General features: G+C 56.7%; 2 protein-coding genes across 2 annotated transcripts; both read left to right on the forward strand.

Annotated features, from left to right (window-relative positions):
* Positions 1-679: 679 nt before the first annotated feature.
* On the forward strand, positions 680-1021 carry LOC138361786 (octapeptide-repeat protein T2-like). The gene has a single exon (XM_069320915.1). The coding sequence runs from the start codon at positions 680-682 to the stop codon at positions 1019-1021; it is 342 nt and encodes a 113-aa protein (XP_069177016.1).
* Positions 1022-3213: 2192 nt separating this feature from the next.
* Positions 3214-3534, forward strand: LOC138361787 (octapeptide-repeat protein T2-like). Its single transcript, XM_069320916.1, has one exon. The coding sequence runs from the start codon at positions 3214-3216 to the stop codon at positions 3532-3534; it is 321 nt and encodes a 106-aa protein (XP_069177017.1).
* The last annotated feature ends 15172 nt before the right edge of the window (positions 3535-18706 follow it).

Raw genomic sequence — 18706 nt, forward strand, 5'->3', positions numbered from 1 at the left:
AAGGAGGAAGGCCAGGGCAAGGAGGAAAGAGGAGAAGCAGGACATGAAGGAAGTGGGAGGAGCAGGATAACGAACAAGGAAAAAGAGCAGGGCAAGGAGGAGGAGGAGGGCAAGGAGGAGGAGGAGGGCAAGGATGAAGGAAGGAGTAGGAAAATGAGGAGGAGGAGGAGGAGGAGGAGGAGGAGGACGGAAGGAGGAGGAGGAGGAGGAGGACGACGACGAGGAGGAAGGAAGGAGTAGGAGGAGGGTAAGGATGAAGGAAGGAGGAGGAAAAGGAGGAGGAGGAGGGTGATAAGGAAAGAAGGAGGAAGAGGAAAAGAGCGAGAAGGAAGAAAGGAAGGAGGAGGAGGAGGAAAGAGGAGGAGGAGGACAACGACAACGAGGAGGAAGGAAGGAGGAGAAGGAGGAGGGCGAGGAGGAACGAAGGAGGAGGGCAAATGGGAAGGAAAGAGGAGGAGGAGGAGGAGGAGAGCGATAAGGAAGTAAGGAGGAAGAGGAAAAGGGCGAGGAGGAAGGAAGGAGGACGAGGAAGAGGAGGGCGAGGAGGAAAGAAGGAGGAGGAGGAAGGAAGGAGGAGGAGGAAGAGGAGGAGAAGGGCGAAGAGGAAGGAGCGGGAGCAGGAGGAGGAGCAGGGCGAGGAGGAGGAGGAGAAAGAAGGAGGAGAAGCAGGGCAAGGAGGATGGAGGAGGAGCAGGGCAAGGAGGAAGAAGGATTAGCAAGGCAAGGAGGAAGGAGGAGAAGGAGGAGCAAGGCAAGGAGCAAGGAGGAGGAGCAAGGCAAGGAGGAAGGAGGAGGAGCCGGCCAAGATGGAATGAGGAGGAACAGGGCCAGGAGGAAGGAGAAGGAGCAGGGCAAGGAGGAGGAGGAGGGTAAGGAGGAGGAGGGCAAGAAGGAGAGAAGGATTAGGAGGAGGGCGATGAGGAAGGAAGAAAGGAGGAAGAGGAAAAGAGCGAGGAGGAAGAAAGAAGGAAGAGGAGAAGGAGGAGGAAGAGGAAGAAGGAAGGAGGAGGAGGAGGAGTAGGAAGAGGGTGAGGAGGAAGGAAGGAAAGAGGAAGAGGAGTAGGAAGAGGGCAAGGATGAAAGAAGGAGAAGAGCGAGGAGGAAGGAGGAGGAGGAGGAGGAGGTGGAGGTCGAAGAGGAAGGAAGGAGGAGGAGAGGCAAGTAGGAAGGAAGGAGGAGGAGGATGGCGATGAGGAAGGAAGGAGGAAGAAGAAAAGGGCGAGGAGGAAGGAAGGAGGAAGAGGAGAAGGAGGAGGGCGATTAGGAAGTAAGGAGAAGAAAAAGGAAGGGGCAAAGAGGAAGGAGGAGGAGGAAGGAAGGAGGAGGAGGGCGGGGAGGAAAGAAAGAGAAGGGCAAGTTGGGAGGAAGGAGGAGGAAAAGGAGGAGGAGGGCGGGAAGGAAGGAAGAAGGAGAAGGAGGAGGAGGAGGAGAAGTGCGAGGAGGAAAGAAGGAGGAGGAGGAGGAGGAGGAGGGCGAGGAGAGAAGGAGGAGGAAGAGGAGGGCGAGGAGAGAAGGAGGAGGAGGAGGACGAGGAGAGAAGGAGGAGGAGGAGGGCGAGGAAAAAGGAAGGAAGAAAAGGGCGAGGAGGAAGGAGGAGGGCGAGGAGGAAGGAAGAAGAAAAGCGAGAAGGAAGGAGGAAGAGGAGGAGGGTGAGAAGGAAGGAGAAGGAGAAGGGCAAAGGGAAGGAGGAGGATTAGGGCGAGGAGGAAGGAGGAGGAGAACGAGGAGGATGGAGGAAGAGGCGCACCAGGAGGAAGGAGGAGGGGAAGGAGGAAGGAGGAGGAAGAGGGTAATTAGGAGGAGGAAGAGGGTAACTAGGAGGAGGAAGGCGATGAGAAGGAGGGCGAGGAGGAAGGATGAGGAACAGGGCAAGCAGGAAGGATGAGGAACAGAGCAAGGAGGAAGGAAGAGCAGTGCAAGGAGGAAGGAGGAGGGGCAGGACAAGGAGGAAGGAGGAAGGCCAGGGCAAGGAGGAAAGAGGAGAAGCAGGGCATGAAGGAAGTGGGAGGAGCAGGATAACGAACAAGGAAAAGGAGCAGGGCAAGGAGGAGGAGGAGGGCAAGGAGGAGGAGGAGGGCAAGGATGAAGGAAGGAGTAGGAAAATGAGGAGGAGGAGGAGGAGGAGGAGGAGGAGGAGGAGGACGGATGGAGGAGGAGGAGGAGGACGACGACGAGGAGGAAGGAAGGAGTAGGAGGAGGGTAAGGATGAAGGAAGGAGGAAGAAAAGGAGGAGGAGGAGGTTGATAAGGAAAGAAGGAGGAAGAGGAAAAGAGCGAGAAGGAAGAAAGGAAGGAGGAGGAGGAGGAAAGAGGAGGAGGAGGACAACGACAACGAGGAGGAAGGAAGGAGGAGAAGGAGAAGGGCGAGGAGGAACGAAGGAGGAGGGCAAATGGGAAGGAAGGAGGAGGAGGAGGAGGAAGGAAGGAGGAGGAGGAGGAGGGCGGGGAGGAAAGAAAGAGAAGGACAAGTTGGGAAGAAGGAGGAGGAAAAGGAGGAGGAGGAGGGCGGGAAGGAAGGAAGAAGGAGAAGGAGGAGGAGGAGGAGTGCGAGGAGGAAAGTAGGAGGAGGAGGAGGAGGAGGAGGGCGAGGAGAGAAGGAGGAGGAGGAGGGCGAGGAGAGAAGGAGGAGGAGGTGGGCGAGGAGAGAAGGAGGAGGAGGAGGGCGAGGAGAAAGGAAGGAAGAAAAGGGCGTGGAGGAAGGAGGAGGGCGAGGAGGAAGGAAGAAGGAAAGCGAGAAGGAAGGAGGAAGAGGAGGAGGGTGAGGAGGATGGAGGAGGAGGAGGAGGGTAAGAAGGAAGGAGAAGGAGAAGGGCAAAGGGAAGGATGAGGATTAGGGCGAGGAGGAAGGAGGAGAACGAGGAGGATGGAGGAAGAGGCGCACCAGGAGGAAGGAGGAGGGCAAGGAGGAAGGAGGAGGAAGAGGGTAATTAGGAGGAGGAGCAGGGCGAGGAGGAAGGAGGAGCTGGGCGAGGAGGAAGGAGGAGGAGAAGGAGGAGGAGGGCGAGGGGGAGAAAGAAGAATAGTGCAAGGAGGAAAGAGGAGGAGGATGAGGAGGAGGAGGAGGGCGAGGTGGAAGGACGACGTGGAGGAGGAGGGCAAATAGGAAGGAAGGAGAAGGGCGAGGAGGAAGGAGGAGGAGGGCGAGGAGGAAGGAGGAGGAAGAGGGTAATTAGGAGGAGGAAGGCGATGAGAAGGAGGAGGGCGAGGAGGAAGGATGAGGAACAGGGCAAGCAGGAAGGATGAGGAACAGAGCAAGGAGGAAGGAGGAGCAGTGCAAGGAGGAAGGAGGAGGGGCAGGGCAAGGAGGAAGGAGGAAGGCCAGGGCAAGGAGGAAAGAGAAGAAGCAGGGCATGAAGGAAGTGGGAGGAGCAGGATAACGAACAAGGAAAAGGAGCAGGGCAAGGAGGAGGAGGAGGAGGGCAAGGAGGAGGAGGAGGGCAAGGATGAAGGAAGGTGTAGGAAAATGAGCAGGAGGAGGAGGAGGAGGAGAACGGAAGGAGGAGGAGGACGACGACGAGGAGGAAGGAAGGAGTAGGAGGAGGGTAAGGATGAAGGAAGGAGTAGGAAAAGGAGGAGGAGGAGGGTGATAAGGAAAGAAGGAGGAAGAGGAAAAGAGCGAGAAGGAAGAAAGGAAGGAGGAGGAGGAGGAAAGAGGAGGAGGAGGAAAGAGGAGGAGGAGGAAAGAGGAGAAGGAGGAAAGAGGAGGAGGAGGAAAGAGGAGGAGGAGGACAACGACAACGAGGAGGAAGGAAGGAGGAGGAGGAGGAGGGCGAGGAGGAACGAAGGAGGAGGGCAAATGGGAAGGAAGGAGGAGGAGGAGGAGAGCGATAAGGAAGTAAGGAGGAAGAGGAAATGGGCGAGGAGGAAGGAAGGAGGGCGAGGAAGAGGAGGGCGAGGAGGAAAGAAGGAGGAGGAGGAAGGAAGGAGGAGGAGGAGGAGGAGGAGGAGGAGGAGGAGGAGGAGGAGGAGAAGGGCGAGGGGGAAGGAAGGATGAGAAGGAGGAGGAGGGCCAGGAAGAAGGAGGAGGGCCAGGAAGAAGGAGGAGGAAGAGGGCGAGAAGAAAGAAGGAGGACCAGGAGGAAGGAGGATGACCCGGTCAAGGAGGAAGGAGGATGAGAACGGCTAGGAGGAAAGAGGATGAGAACGGCTAGGAGGAAGGAGGAGGAGCAGACCGAGGAGGAAGGAGGATGAGCCGGTCAAGAAGGAAAGAGGAGCACGGCGAGGAGGAAGGAGGAGAAGCAGGGCGAGGAGGAATGAGGAGGAGGGCGATCAGGAAGAAGGAGGTGAAGGCGGAGGTGAGGTGAAGAAGGAGGGCGAGGAGGAAAGAAGGAGGGGGAGGAGCAGGAGGAGGAGGGCGAGGAGGAAAGAGGAGGATGGTGAGGAGGAAGGAGAAGGATGAAGGCGAGGAGGAAGGAGGAGGAAAAGGGCAAGGTTGAATGAGGAGAAGAGGGCGAGGAGGAAGGAGGAGGAGGAGGGCAATTATTAGGAGGAGGGCGAGGAGAAGGGGGAGGGCGAGGAGGAAGGAGGAGGAGGAGGGCGAGAAGGAAGGAAGAGGAGGAAGGCGAGGAGGAAGGAAGGAGGAGGAGGAGGGAGAGTAGGAAGGAAGGAGGAGGAGGAGGAGGGCGAGGAGGAAGGAAGGAGGAGGAGGAGAAGGAGGAAGGCGAGGGGAAAGGAAGGAGGAGGAGAGGAAGGAGGAGGGCGAGGAGGAAGGAAAGAGGAGGAAGAAAAAGAGGGCGAGGAGGAAAGAAGGAGGAGGATGAGGAGGAGGGCGAGTAGGAAGGACGACGAGGAGAAGGAGGGCGAGGAGGAAGGAAGGAGAAGGGCGAGGAGGAAGGAGGATGGCGAAGAGGAAGGAGAAAGAGGATTGTAATTAGGAGAAGGAGGGCGAGGAGAAGGAGGGCGAGGAGGTGGAGGGAGAGGAGGAAGGAAAAGGAGGAGGGCGAGGAGGAAGGAGGAGGAGGAAGAGGAGTGCGAGGAGGAAGGAGGAGAATCGGGGCGAGGAGGAAGGAGGAGGAGGAGCAGGGCGAGGAGGAAGGAGGAGGAGTAGGGCGAGGAGGAAGGAGGAGGGAGGAGGAGGGCGATGAGGAAGGAGGAAGAGGAAAAGAGCGAGGAGGAAGGCAGGAGGAGGAAGAGGAGGAAGGAAGAGGAGGAGGGTGAGGAGGAAGAAGGTAGAGGGCAACTAGGAGGAGGGCGAGGAGAAGGAGGAGGGCGAGGAGGAAGGATGAGGAGGATGCAGGAGGCGGACCAGGAGGAAGGAGGAGGACGAGGATGAAGAAGAAGGAGGGCGAGGAAAAAGAGGGTAATTAGGAGGAGCATGGAGAGGAGGAAGGAGGAGGAGCTGGGAGAGGAGGAAGGAGGAGTAGGAGGAAGAGGGCGAGGAGGGAGAAAGACGAGCAGTGCAAGTAGGAAAGAGGAGGAGGATGAGGAAGAGGAGGAGGGCGAGGAGGAAGGACGACGTGGAGGAGGAAGGCGAGGAGGAAGGAAGGAGGAGAAGGGCGAGGAGTAAGGAGGGGGAGGGCGAGGAGGAAGGAGGAGGAAGAGGGTAATTAGGAGGAGAAGGGCGAGAAGGAGGAGGAGGAGGGCGAGGAGGAAGGTGGAAGGAGGAGGAGCAGAGCAAGAAGGAAGGAGGAGTAGTGCAAGGAGGAAGGAGGAGGGGCAGGGCAAGGAGGAAGAACGAGAAGCAGGGCAATGAGGAAGAATGAAGAGCAGGGCAAGGATGAAGGAAGGAGTAGGAAAAGGAGGAGGAGGAGGAGAAGGAGGAGGAGGAGGAAGGAAGGAGGAGGAGGAGGAGGAGGAGGACGACGACGACGAGGAGGAAGGAAGGAGTAGGAGGAGGAGGGCGACGAGGAAGGAAGGAGGAGGGAAAGGATGAAGGAAGGAGGAGGAAAAGGAGGAGGAGGAGGGTGATGAGGAAAGAAGGAGGAAAAAGAAAAGAGCGAGAAGGAAGGAAGGAGGAGGAGGAAGAAAAGAGCGAGGAGGATGTAAGGAGGAGGAGGAGGGCGAGGAGGAAAGAGGAGGAGGAGGACGACGACGACGAGGAGGAAGGAAGGAGGAGGAGGAGGAGGGCGAGGAGGAACGAAGGAGGAGGGCAAGTAGGAAGGAAAGAGGAAGATAAGGAGGAGGAGGGCGATAAGGAAGGAAGGAGGAAGAGGAAAAGGGCGAGGAGGAAGGAAGGAGGACAAGGAAGAAGAGGAGGGCGAGGAGGAAGGAAGGAGAAGGAGGAAGAGGCCGAGGAGGAAGGAAGGAGGAGGAGGAGAAGGAGGAGGAGGAGAAGGGCGAGGAGGAAGGAAGGAGGATGAGGAGGAGGAGGAGGAAGGAAGGAGGAGGAGGAGGAGGACGACGACGACGAGGAGGAAGAAGGAGTAGGAAGAGAAGGGCGAGGAGAAAGGAAGGAGGAGGGCAAGGATGAAGGAAGGAGGAGGAGGAGGGTGATGAGGAAAGAAGGAGGAAGAGGAAAAGGGCGAGGAGGAAGGAAGGAGGACAAGGAAGAAGAGGAGGGCGAGGAGGAAGGAAGGAGGAGGAGGAGGAGGAGGAGGAGGAGAAGGAAGGAAGGAGGAGGATGAGGAGAAGGAGGAGGATTGCCTGGAAGAAGGAGGAGGAAGAGGGCGAGGAGAAAGAAGGAGGACGAGGAGGACGACAAGGAGGAAGGAGGAGGAACAGACCGAGAAGGAAGGAGGATGAGCCGGTCAAGGAGGAAAGAGGAGGAGCACAGCGAGGAGGAAGGAGGAGGAGTAGGGCGAGGAGGAAAGCCGGCCTTCCCCATCCCCTCCCCAATCCCCTCAACCCATTCACCCTACCCCTCCTGCCACCCACCCCACTCCCTCTATGCACCTCACACCTTACCCCCTTCCCCTCCTCCTACATGCTTTCTCTGCCCCAACCCCGGGGCGAGGGAGCCGGTCGGCCGAGCGGACAGCACGCTGGACATGTGATCCTGTGGTCCTGGGTTCGATCCCAGGTGCCGGCGAGAAACAATGGGCAGAGTTTCTTTCACCCTATGCCCCTGTTACCTAGCAGTAAAATAGGTACCTGGGTGTTAGTCAGCTGTCACGGGCTGCTTCCTGGGGGTGGAGGCCTGGTCGAGGACCGGGCCGCGGGGACACTAAAGCCCCGAAATCATTTCAAGATAACCCCCTCTGCCAGCCACCACGCCTGGTGGCGGTCTTACTCCCTCTTCTAATCCCTCACCTTCCATCGTCGCATCTCCTCACTCCCCCACTTCTACCCAACACCCAACCCCCCTTCCACCCAACCCCCTTCCACCCAACCCCCTTCACCCGTTACCTCTCCTCCCGGTGTTGATTCTCTAGTATTAGCTTGTAGTAGGAAGCGTATAATGCGGGCGTCTGGTAGACGCGATAATTTTAAGGATTTATGCTGGAACTTCGATGGTCGAGGCAATTGCAAGGCCTCTCTACAGAAGTACGGCGTACGGCAGACCCAGACCAGGTCGGTGGTAATGATGACAGACCGACTTTTGAAGGTCGATGGGTTGAGGTTGAATGCGTTTGTGGATACCGGAAGTCAAGCTACGTTAATTAAAGATTCAGCCTTCAGCAAACTAAAAGATGCATGCCTTAAGCGTACCTATAAACAATTGACAGCTGTTAATGAAGGTAAAATTAACATCTTGGGCCATAGTATCATTAATTTTGAGATTCATGAGGAATGTCACCCTCACACTTGTACAGTAGTTGGAAATCTTGATTATCCGGGAGACGTACTCGTGGGGATGGATTTCCTGTCCCGTTTTAATTACTCTTTGTCTGCGAGCAAAGGTGCTCGGAACGGTAGACTGCGTTTGGGAAGAAGTTCTTACCCAGTGAAAATGGTCGACCATCCTCCAGTTGTGGCATCAGTTAAGAGGAAGCAAAAATATAACGTAAATTTAAATTGAAACTCTTCAAGATCCCGATAAATGGTCATGTGTTTTGCATGTACTGACGAAGCAGAGCAGCCCCCCACATTCTGTTAAATTCCTGCAAGTTTCCGTAGGGCGTCACATTCCACCAGGTACCACCCTTCAGGTGGCTGTGAAGTGTGACAGGTTATTGATTCCCCACCACCTTATTGTAGTGCTTGACAAAGGTGCCATCATTCCGGTGGCCAACCTCTCCCATAAGGCTATTATGTTTTGAGTCGGGAACAGGGTATCTCAGGCTACTGTTGTTGAGGAAGCTGGAATTTACCAGCATGAGAGCAAGGGAGAGACACCTGCCATCACTGCACAATGTAGTGCATTACAGGTAACGGAGGGCGTTATCTATTTACAGGCCATGACCAAGGAGAGTAATTATAACAAGAATCATAACGTAGATAAATTAATTGCGGCACTAGACTTACAACATGTCTCTCAGGCAGACAGGAAACGTTTGAGGCGAGTCTTGCGTAGATTTCCTAAACTGTTTCCCAATGATGATTACCAGATTGGTCTCCTTGATAGGACTGAACACACGATTCCTACTCGAGATCATCCTCTGTGTACACCCGACAGTGAAGGTTGCCGGAACAGGCAAAGAATATCATCAGGGATGAGTGCCAGAAAATGTTGAAGCAAGGTGTGATAGAGCTTAGTACGTCACCGTGGCTCTCTCCTGTTGTGTTAGTTCGTAAACCTGATGGTAGTTATCGCTTCTGTGTTGATTACCGGAGGGTAAACGAAATAACTAAGGGTGATGTATATCCATTGCCCCGAATACATGAGATAATTGATCAATTTGGTGTTGCAAAGTATTTCTCAACTCTTGACACGAAATCGGCGTATTGGGCGATTCCAGTTGCGGAACAAGATAGGAATAAAACAGCATTCTCGGATGGTAGGCACACATATCAATTCCGTAGGATGCCGTTCGGTTTAAAGACAGCGCCTTCGTCGTTTCAGAGGGCCATTAATTTCATCTTGAACCCCGTCCTGGGAAGGCATTCATTAGCGTACCTGGATGATTTGGTGATATATTCCAGGACGTTTGAGGAACACCTACAGGACTTAACTGAAACTGACTTTGTTAGATCGGGCAGGTTTCAAGCTTAACGTTCAGAAATGTACCCTGGCGGCCCAGAAATTCAACTTTCTGGGGTTCCAGGTGTGCCCAGACGGTATTCGACCTTTCCCAGACTCTTGCCGCGCCACTGCTGACTTGCCTACTCCAAGGACAGCAAAGGACGTGCGTAGGTTTTTGGGTGCGAATATTTTCGAATATTTTCGTCGTCACATTGAAGGTTTCGCTGGCATTTCAGCACCCCTGACTGAAACTGAAGAGCCAACTAATCACGACACCGGTACTGGCCATTCCTGATTTCGATAAAGAGTGGGAGGTGCACACTGACACCAGCGGCATAGCTATTGGCGGGTGTTTAATTCAGCGAGGTGCGGATAATTTACCCCATCCGGTGGCCTATTTCAGTAGAAAGGTCAAGGGACCTGAAGTTCGTTATTCGGCCACGGATCGGGAGGCACTGGCAGTAGTAGAGTCAGTTAGGTATTTCGTGCCATAACTATTTCAGCGTCATTTCGTAATTTACACAGACCATAGAGCGTTAACGCATATATTTAAAAAGCACACAAAATGCCCACGAATGTCACGCTGACCTCACGAACTTTCGGCCCACTCATTTCAGATTTTGTATAAGCCTGGTTCAGCACATGTTGTGCCAGATACATTGAGTAGAAATATCGCGTCAGTTAAAATTACCCAGAATACTGAAACCATTCCATCAGATAAAATGAGAGAATACCAGATGAGCGAGCCGAGGTGGAAAGAGATCATTGAGTATTTGGAAGGAGGAAAATACCCTAAAAAGAAAAAAAATTACCTATTCATGATTTTGAAATGAAACAGGGCGTCCTGTATTATGTTAATAGCCAGAGAGATAGGGCAGTATTTCAGCTAGTTATTCCGGACGCGTTGCGGTCATCGGCGTTAAAGCTTGCACATGCATCTAAAGTTGCTGGGCATCCGTGCGTCTTTAAAACCCACTTAAAGGCAAAATCTCTATTTTATTTCCCAGGGTTACTTTCTGAGGCAATCCAATATGTGAAATCGTGTCCTCATTACCAGAGGAGGAAAGGTACCCTTAAGGTACAAGCCCCACTTCAGGAATTTCCTGAAATTCGTGAACCTTTAGATCGTGTGGGGGCCGAGTTGACTGATTTACACCACAGTCATTCTTGTAACAGATACGTGTTGGTACTGGTTAACCATGTGTCTAGGTACACTACACTAGTTGTATTACCTCAGAAGGATTCTCGTACGGTTGCAGATGCATTCTTTCATAGATTCGTTACTGCGTTCTGACCTCGTAAAGTTTTAGTCTCTGACCGGGGTCAAGAATTCAATGGAACTATGTTTAGGGGAGTTTGTAGAAAACGAAGGAACGAGGAGGAATAATACGAGGAACGAGGAGGAAGGAGGAGGAGCAGGGTGAAGAGGAAGGAGGAGGAGCAGGGCAAGGAGGAAGGAGGAGAGCAGGGCAAGGAAGAGGAGGTCGTGGAGGAAGGAAGGAGGAGGAGGAGGAAGAGGACGAAAGAGGAGGGCAAGGAGGAGGAGAGCGAGGAGGAAGGGGGAGGAGGGCGAGGAGGAGGAGAAGGATGAGGAGGAAGCAGGAGGACGAGGAAGAAGGAAGAGAATGGCGAGGAAGAAGGAGGAGGAGGAGGGCTAGGAGGAAGGAGGAGGAGGCAGGCGAGGAGGAAGTAGGAGGAGCAGGGCGAGGAGGTGGGCGAAGAGGAAGGAGGAGGGAGAGGAGGAAGGAAGAAGGAGGAGGATGGAAGGAGAAGGAGGAGGAAGGCGAGGAGGAACGAATGAGGAGAAGGAGGAGGAGGGCGAGGAGGAAGGAAGGAAGGAGGAGAAGGGCGAGGAGGAAAAAGGAGGAGGAGGGCAAGAAGGAGGAGGAGGGCGAGGAGGAGGAGGGCGAGGCAGAAGGAGGAGGAGGAAGAAGGAGAAGGGCAAGGAGGAAGGACGAAAAGCAGGGCAAGGTGAAGGAGGAGGGCAAGGAGGAGGAGGGTGAGGAGGAAGGAGAAGGCGGAGGAGGAGGGAGAGAAGGAAGGAAGGCGGAGGAGGAGAAGGGCAAGGTGGAAGGAAAGAGGAGGAAAAGGGCGAGAAGGAGAGAAGGAGGAGGACTTCGAAAGGAGGAAGAGGAGGGCGAGGAGGAAGGAGAAGGAGGAGGAAGGAAGGAGGAGGAGGAGGGCGAAGCGGAAGAAGGAGGAGGGCGAAGCGGAAGAAGGAGGAGGAGGAGGGCGACGAGGAAGGAGGAGGAGGGCGAGGAGGAAGGAGGAGGAGCAGAACGAGGACAGGGGCAAGGAGGAAGGAGGAGGGGCAGGGCAAAGAGGAAGAAGGAGGAGCAGGGCTAGGAAGAGGAAGGAGGAGGAGGGCGAGGAGGACGGAGGAGGAGAGCGAGGAGAAAGAAGGAGGAGGAGGGCGAGGAGAAAGAAGGAGGAGGAGGAGGGCGAGGAGAAAGAAGGAGGAGGAGGAGGGCGAGGAGGAAAGACGAGGACCAGGAGGAGGAGCAGGGCAAGGAGGTAGGAGGAGGAGCAGAGCAAAAAAAAAAGAAGGAGGAGGAGCAGGGCAAGGAGGAGGAGGGCAAGGAGGAAAGCAAGGAAGAGGAGGGCAAGTAGGAGGAGAGCAAGGAGGAGGAGGGCATGGAGGAAGGAAGGAGGCAGGAGCACGTGGAGGAAGGAAGGGGGAGGAAGAGGAGGGTGAGGAGGAAGGAGCAGGAGGGCAAGGAGGAGGATTAGGAAGAGAAGGGCGAGGAGGAAGGAGGGGGGCGAGGGGGAAAGAGGAGGAGGAGGGCGAGGAAGAAGGAGGAGGAAGGATTGATCCCTCCTCGCTCTCCTCTTCGTCTTCCTCCTCCTCCTTCTTCGGCCTCCTCCTTCCTACTCGCCTTCATCCTCCTCCTTTCTCCTCGCCCTCCTCCTCCTCCTTTCTCATCGCCCTCCTCCTCCATCCTCCTTGCCCTCCTCCATCCTCCTCGCCCTCATTCTTCCTCTCCCTACTCCTCCTCGCCCTCTTTAACTTCCTCCTCTACCTCATCCTCCCTCCTCTGCCTCGACCTCTTCCTCCTCCTTCCTCCTCTGCCTCGACCTCCTTCCTCCTCGATCTCCTCCTCCTTGACCTCATCCTCTTACCTTGAATTCTTCCTCCTCGACCTCTTCCTAAGAATATGAGTAGAAATGATGAATTAACCTTTATTATGACCCTGTTTAATTTTACTAAATGTAGAAATATACTTTTATATTTCTACATTTATATAAAAAACTACGAATATGAAACATTTAAGGTTGCCACAAGGTTTCAATTTTTTTTTAGCTAACGTTTCGTGCAATACGTTTTAGAAACTTATTTATATCCACACAAAATTACGCATTTAATGCGTGAAAAGAAATGTTGCCCCTACTTTCCAACACTTTCCAGATACGTTGTGGCAATCTAAAATTGTTTCCTGTCGAGGAGGAGGAGGGCGAGCAGGAAGGAGGAGGTGGGCGAAGAGGAGGGAGGAGGAGCAGGGCAAGGAGGAGGAGCAGGAGGGCTAGGAAGAGGAGGAGAGGGAGGGAAAGGAGGAGGAGGAGGAGAAGGGAGAAGAGGAGGAGGAGAGGGAGGGAGAGGAGGAAGGAAGTAGAAGGAGGAAGAGGAGGAGGGCGAGGATGAAGGAAGGAGGAGGAGGAGGAAGGCGAGGAGGAACGAATGAGGAGAAGGAGGAGGAGGGCGAGGAGGAAGGAAGGAGGAGGACGAGGAGGAAGGAAGGAGGAAGAGGAGGGAGAGGAGGAAGGATGAGGGCGAAGAGGAAAGGAGAGGAGAGCGAGGAGGAAGGAAGGAGAAGGGCGAGGAGAAAGAGGAGGAGGGCTAGGAAGAGGAGGAAGGAGGAGGAGGAGGAGGGGGGGCGAGGAGGACGGAAGGAGGTGGAGGAGGAGGAAGGAAGGAGGAGGAGGAACGAATGAGGAGGGCGAGGAGGAGGAAGGCGAGAAGGAAGGAAGGAAGGAAGGAAGGAGGGAGATGAGAGAGGAGGAAGGAGGAGGAGGAGGGCGAGGAGGAAGGAGGAGGAGAAGGAAGACGGAGAAGGGCAAAGAGGAAGGAGGAGGGGCAGGACAAAGAGGAAGGAGGAAGGAGAAGGAGGAGGACAAGGAGGAGAAGGGCGAGGAGGAAGGAGAAGGAGGTCGAGAAGGAAGGAAGGAGGAGGAGGGAAAGGAGGAAGGAAGGCAAAAGAGGAGAAGGGCAAGAAGGAAGGAAAGAGGAGGAAAAGGGCGAGAAGGAAGGAGGAGGAGGAAGGCGAGGAGGAAGGAGGAGGAGGGCGATGAGGAAGGAAGGAGGAGGAGGAGGAAGGCGAGGAGGAACGAATGAGGAGACGGAGGGCGAGGAGGAAGGAGGAGGAGGAGGAAGGCGAGAAGGAAGGAAGGAGGAAAAGGAGGAGGAGGGGGAGTAGGAGGGCGAAGAGGAAGGGATAGACGGAGGAGGAGAGCGAGGAGGAAGGAGGAGGAGCAGGGCAAGGATGAGGATAAAGAGGAGGAAGGCTAGGAAGAGGAGGAAGGAGGAGGAGGAGGGGGGGGAGAGTAGGAAGGAAGGAGGTGGAGGAGGAAGAGGAAGGAAGGAGGAGGAACGAATGAGGAGAAGGAGGAGGGCGAGGAGGAAGGAAGAAGGAGGAGGAGGAAGGCGAGAAGGAAGGAAGGAGGAGGGGGGATGAGGAGGGAGGAGGAGGGCGAAGAGGAAGGGATAAAAGGAGGGGGAAGTAATGAGAAGAAGGGTGAGGAGGAAGAAGGAGAGCAAGGCGGAAGGAGGAAGGGCAGGACAAGGAGGAAGGAGGAGCAGGGCAAGGAGGAAGGAGGAGGAGCAGGGCAAGGAGGAGGAGGTCGTGGAGGAAGGAAGTAGAAGGAGGAGGAGGGCGTGGAGGAACGAGGTGGAAGAGGAGGAAGAAGGAGGAGGAGGGAGAAGAGGAAGTAGGAGAAGCTCGAGGAGGAGGAGTAGGGTGAGGAGGAAGGAGGAGGACGAGGAGGAGGGCGAGGCAGAAGGAGGAGGAGGATGGCGAGGAGGAAGGAGGAGCAGGGCAAGGAGGAAGAGTGCAAGGAAGAGGAGGACGAGGAAGAAGGAGGAGGAGGAGGGGGAGGGAGAGGAGGAAGGAAGTAGGAGGAGGAAGAGGAGGAGGAGGAGGAATAAGGCGAGGAGAAACGAATGAGGAGAAGGAGGAGGAGGAGGGCGAGGAAGAAGGAAGGAGGAGGAGGAGGAAGGCGAGAAGGAAGGAAGGAGGAGGAGGGCGAAGAGGAAGGGATAGAAGGAGGAGGAGAGCGAGGAGGAAGGAAGGAGAAGAAGGGCGAGGAGGAAGAAGGAGAGCAAGGCGGAAGGAGGAAGAGGAGGATGGGGAAAAGAAGGAGGAGGGCGAGGAGGCAGGAGGAGGAGCAGGGCAAGAATGAGGAGGAGGACGAGGAGAAGAGCGAGGCAGAAGGAGGAGGAGGAGGAAGAAGGAGAAAGGCAAGCAGGGAAAGGAGGAGGATGTCGTGGAGGAAGGAAGGAGGAGGAGGAGGAGGGCGTGGAGGAAGGAGGTGGAAGAGGAGGAAGGAGGACGAGGGCAAGGAGGAGGAGGAGAGAGAGGAGGAGGGCGAGGAGGAGAAGGGTGAGGAGGAAGGAGGAGGACGAGGAGGAAGGAGGAGGAGGAGGAAGAGGGCGAGGAAGAAGGAGGAGGAGGATGGCGAGGAGGAAGGAGGAGGAGGGAGAGGAGGAAGGAGGGCGAGGAGGAAGTAGGAGGAGCAGGGTGAGGAGGAAGGAGGATGTGGGCGAAGAGGAAGGAGGAGGAGCAGGGCAAGGAGGAGGAGGGAGGAGGAGCAGGGCAAAGAGGAGGAGGAAGAGGAGGAGGGCTAGGAAGAGGAGGAAGGAGGAGGAGGAGGGCGAGGAGGAAGGAAGGAAGGAGGAGAAGGGCGAGGAGGAAGAAGGAGGAGGAACCCAAGAAGAGTAGGGCGAGGAGGAAGGAGGAGGAGGAGGGCGAGGAGGAAGGAGGAGGAAGAGGGCGAGGAGGAAGGAAGGAGGAGGAGGACGAGGAGGAGGAGGAGGGCGAGGAGGAAGGAAGGAGGAGGAGGAGGGCGAAGCGAAAGAAGGAGAAGGAGAGCGAGGAGGAAGGAGGAGGAGGGCGAAGAGGAAAGAGGAGGGGGAGGGCGAGGAGAAAGGAGGAGGAGCAGGACGAGGGCGAGGAGGACCAGGACGAGGAAGAAGGAGGAGGAGCAGGACGAGGGCGAGGAGGACCAGGACGAGGAAGAAGGAGGAAGAGCAGGGCAAGAAGGGAGGAAGAGGAGCAGAGCAAAAAGGAAGGAGAAGGAGGAGGAGGGCAAGGAGGAGGAGGGCAAGGAGGAGGAGGGCAAGGAGGAGGGCGAGGAGGAGGATGAGGAGGACCAGGAGGGCGTGGAGGAAGGAAGGAGGTGGAAGAGGAGGGTGAGGAGGAAGGAGGATGAGCGCAAGGAGGAGGAGGAGGAGGAGGAGCAGGGTGAGGAGAAAGGAGGAGGACGAGGAGGAAGGAGGAGGAGGAGAGCGAGGAAGAAGGAGGAGGATTGCGAGGAGGAAGGAGGAGGAGGAGGAGGAGGGCAAGGAGGAAGGAGGAGGTGGACGAAGAGGAGGAAGTAGGAGCAGGGCAAGGAGGAGGAGGGCTAGGAAGAGGAGGACGAGGAAGAAGGAGGAGGAGGAGGAGGAGGAGGTGGAGGAGGAGGAGGGGGAGGGAGAGGAGGAGGAGGAGGGGGAGGTAGAGGAGGAGGAGGAGGGGGAGGGAGAGGAGGAGGAGGAGGAGGGGGAGGGAGAGGAGGAAGAAAGCAGGAGGAAGAGGGCGAGGAGGAAAAAGGAGGAGGAGGAAGGCGAGGAGGAACGAATGAGAAGGAGGAGGAGGGCGAGGAAGAAGGAAGGAGGAGGAGGAGGAGGAGGGCGAGGAGGAAGGAAGAGGAGGAGGAGGTGGAGGAGGATGAAGGAGGAGGGTGAAGAGGAAGGGGGAGGAGGAGGAAGAGAGAGAAGAGAAACGAAGGAGGAGAAGGGCGAGGAGGAAGAAGGAGGGCGAGGCGGAAGGAGGAAGAGGAGGAAGGAGGAGAAGGGCGAGGAGGAAGGAGGAGGAGGAGGAGGAGGAGGAGGGCGAGGCTGAAGGAGGAGTAGGAGGGCGAGGAGGAAGGAGGAGGAGTAGAGCTAGGAGGAAGAGGAGGAGGAGGAGCAAGGAGGAGGAGGGCGAAGAGGAAGAAGGAGGAGGAGGGCGAGGAGGAAGGAGGAGGAGGAGGAGAAGGAGGGCGAGGAGGAGGAGGGCGAGGCGAAAGGAGAAGGAGGGCGAGGAGGAAGTAGGAGCAGCAGGGCGAGCAGGAATGAGGAGGTGGGCGAAGAGAAAGGAGGAGGAGGAGGAAGAGGAGGAGGGCTAGGAAGAGGAGAAAGGAGGAGGAGGAGGAGGGGGAGAGGAGGAAGGAAGGAGGTGGAGGAGGAAGGAAGGAGGAGGAGGAGGAAGGCGAGGAGAAACGAATGAGGAGAAGGAGGAGGTGGACGAGGAGGAAGGAAGAAGGAGGAGGAGGAGGAAGAAAGGAAGGAGAAGAACGAGGAGGAAGAAGGAGGTGGAACGCAAGGAGGAGGAGGGCGAGGAGGAGGAGGAGGGCGAGGAGGAAGGAGGAGGAGGAGGGCGAGGAGGAAGGGGGAGGAGGAGGGCGAGGAGGAAGGAAGGAAGGAGAAGGGCGAGAAGGAAGAAGGAGGAGGAGGGCAAGGAGGTGGAGGGCGAGGAGGAGGAGGAGGAGGAAGGGGGAGAGGAGGAAGGAAGGAGGAGAAGGAGGAGGAAGGAAGGAGGAGGAGGAAGGCGAGGAGGAACGATTGAGGAGAAGGAGGAGGAGGGGGAGTAGGAGGGCGAAGAGGAAGGGATAGACGGAGGAGGAGAGCGAGGAGGAAGGAGGAGGAGCAGGGCAAGGATGAGGATAAAGAGGAGGAAGGCTAGGAAGAGGAGGAAGGAGGAGGAGGGGGGAGAGGAGGAAGGAAGGAGGTGGAGGAGGAAGAGGAAGGAAGGAGGAGGAACGAATGAGGAGAAGGAGGAGGGCGAGGAGGAAGAAAGAAGGAGGAGGAGGAAGGCGAGAAGGAAGGAAGGAGGAGGTGGAGGGGGATGAGGAAGGAGGAGGAGGGCGAAGAGGAAGGGATAAAAGGAGGGGGAAGTAATGAGAAGAAGGGTGAGGAGGAAGAAGGAGAGCAAGGCGGAAGGAGGAAGGGCAGGACAAGGAGGAAGGAGGAGCAGGGCAAGGAGGAAGGAGGAGGAGCAGGGCAAGGAGGAGGAGGTCGTGGAGGAAGGAAGTAGAAGGAGGAGGAGGGCGTGGAGGAACGAGGTGGAAGAGGAGGAAGGAGGAGGAGGAGGGAGAAGAGGAAGTAGGAGAAGCTCGAGGAGGAGGAGTAGGGTGAGGAGGAAGGAGGAGGACGAGCAGGAGGAGGGCGAGGCAGAAGGAGGAGGAGGATGGCGATGAGGAAGGAGGAGCAGGGCAAGGAGGAAGAGTGCAAGGAAGAGGAGGACGAGGAAGAAGGAGGAGGAGGAGGGGGACGGAGAGGAGGAAGGAAGTAGGAGGAGGAAGAGGAGGAGGAGGAGGAATAAGGCGAGGAGAAACGAATGAGGAGAAGGAGAAGGAGGAGGGCAAAGAAGAAGGAAGGAGGAGGAGGAGGAAGGCGAGAAGGAAGGAAGGAGGAGGAGGGCGAAGAGGAAGGGATAGAAGGAGGAGGAGAGCGAGGAGGAAGGAAGGAGAAGAAGGGCGAGGAGGAAGAAGGAGATCAAGGCGGAAGGAGGAAGAGGAGGATGGGGAAAAGAAGGAGGAGGGCGAGGAGGCAGGAGGAGGAGCAGGGCAAGAATGAGGAGGAGGACGAGGAGAAGAGCGAGGCAGAAGGAGGAGGAGGAGGACGAGGAGGAAGAAGGAGAAAGGCAAGCAGGGAAAGGAGGAGGATATCGTGGAGGAAGGAAGGAGGAGGAGGAGGAGGAGGGCGTGGAGGAAGGAGGTGGAAGAGGAGGAAGGAGGACGAGGGCAAGGAGGAGGAGGAGAGAGAGGAGGAGGGCGAGGAGGAGGAGAAGGGTGAGGAGGAAGGAGGAGGACGAGGAGGAAGGAGGAGGAGGAGGAAGAGGGCGAGGAAGAAGGAGGAGGAGGATGGCGAGGAGGAAGGAGGAGGAGGGAGAGGAGGAAGGAGGGCGAGGAGGAAGTAGGAGGAGCAGGGTGAGGAGGAAGGAGGATGTGGGCGAAGAGGAAGGAGGAGGAGCAGGGCAAGGAGGAGGAGGGAGGAGGAGCAGGGCAAAGAGGAGGAGGAAGAGGAGGAGGGCTAGGAAGAGGAGGAAGGAGGAGGAGGAGGAGGAGGGCGAGGAGGAAGGAAGAAAGGAGCAGAAGGGCGAGGAGGAAGAAGGAGGAGGAACCCAAGAAGAGTAGGGCGAGGAGGAAGGAGGAGGAGGAGGGCGAGGAGGAAGGAGGAGGAGGAGGGCGAGGAGGAAGGAAGGAAGGAGAAGGGCGAGGAGGAAGAAGGAGGAGGGCAAGGAGGAGGAGGAGGGCGAGGAGGAGGAGGAGGGCGAGGAGGAAGGAGGAGGAAGAGGGCGAGGAGGAAGGAAGGAGGAGGAGGAGGGCGAAGCGAAAGAAGGAGAAGGAGAGCGAGGAGGAAGGAGGAGGAGGGCGAAGAGGAAAGAGGAGGGGGAGGGCGAGGAGAAAGGAGGAGGAGCAGGACGAGGGCGAGGAGGACCAGGACGAGGAAGAAGGAGGAGGAGCAGGACGA

Source organism: Procambarus clarkii, unplaced genomic scaffold (assembly GCF_040958095.1).
Source record: "Procambarus clarkii isolate CNS0578487 unplaced genomic scaffold, FALCON_Pclarkii_2.0 HiC_scaffold_753, whole genome shotgun sequence".
Lineage (NCBI taxonomy): Eukaryota > Metazoa > Arthropoda > Malacostraca > Decapoda > Cambaridae > Procambarus > Procambarus clarkii.

Excerpts from the sequence above, each read along its gene's own strand:
- LOC138361786 (XM_069320915.1), top strand. The coding sequence starts at position 680 with ATGGAGGAGGAGCAGGGCAAGGAGGAAGAAGGATTAGCAAGGCAAGGA.
- LOC138361787 (XM_069320916.1), top strand. The coding sequence starts at position 3,214 with ATGAGGAACAGGGCAAGCAGGAAGGATGAGGAACAGAGCAAGGAGGAA.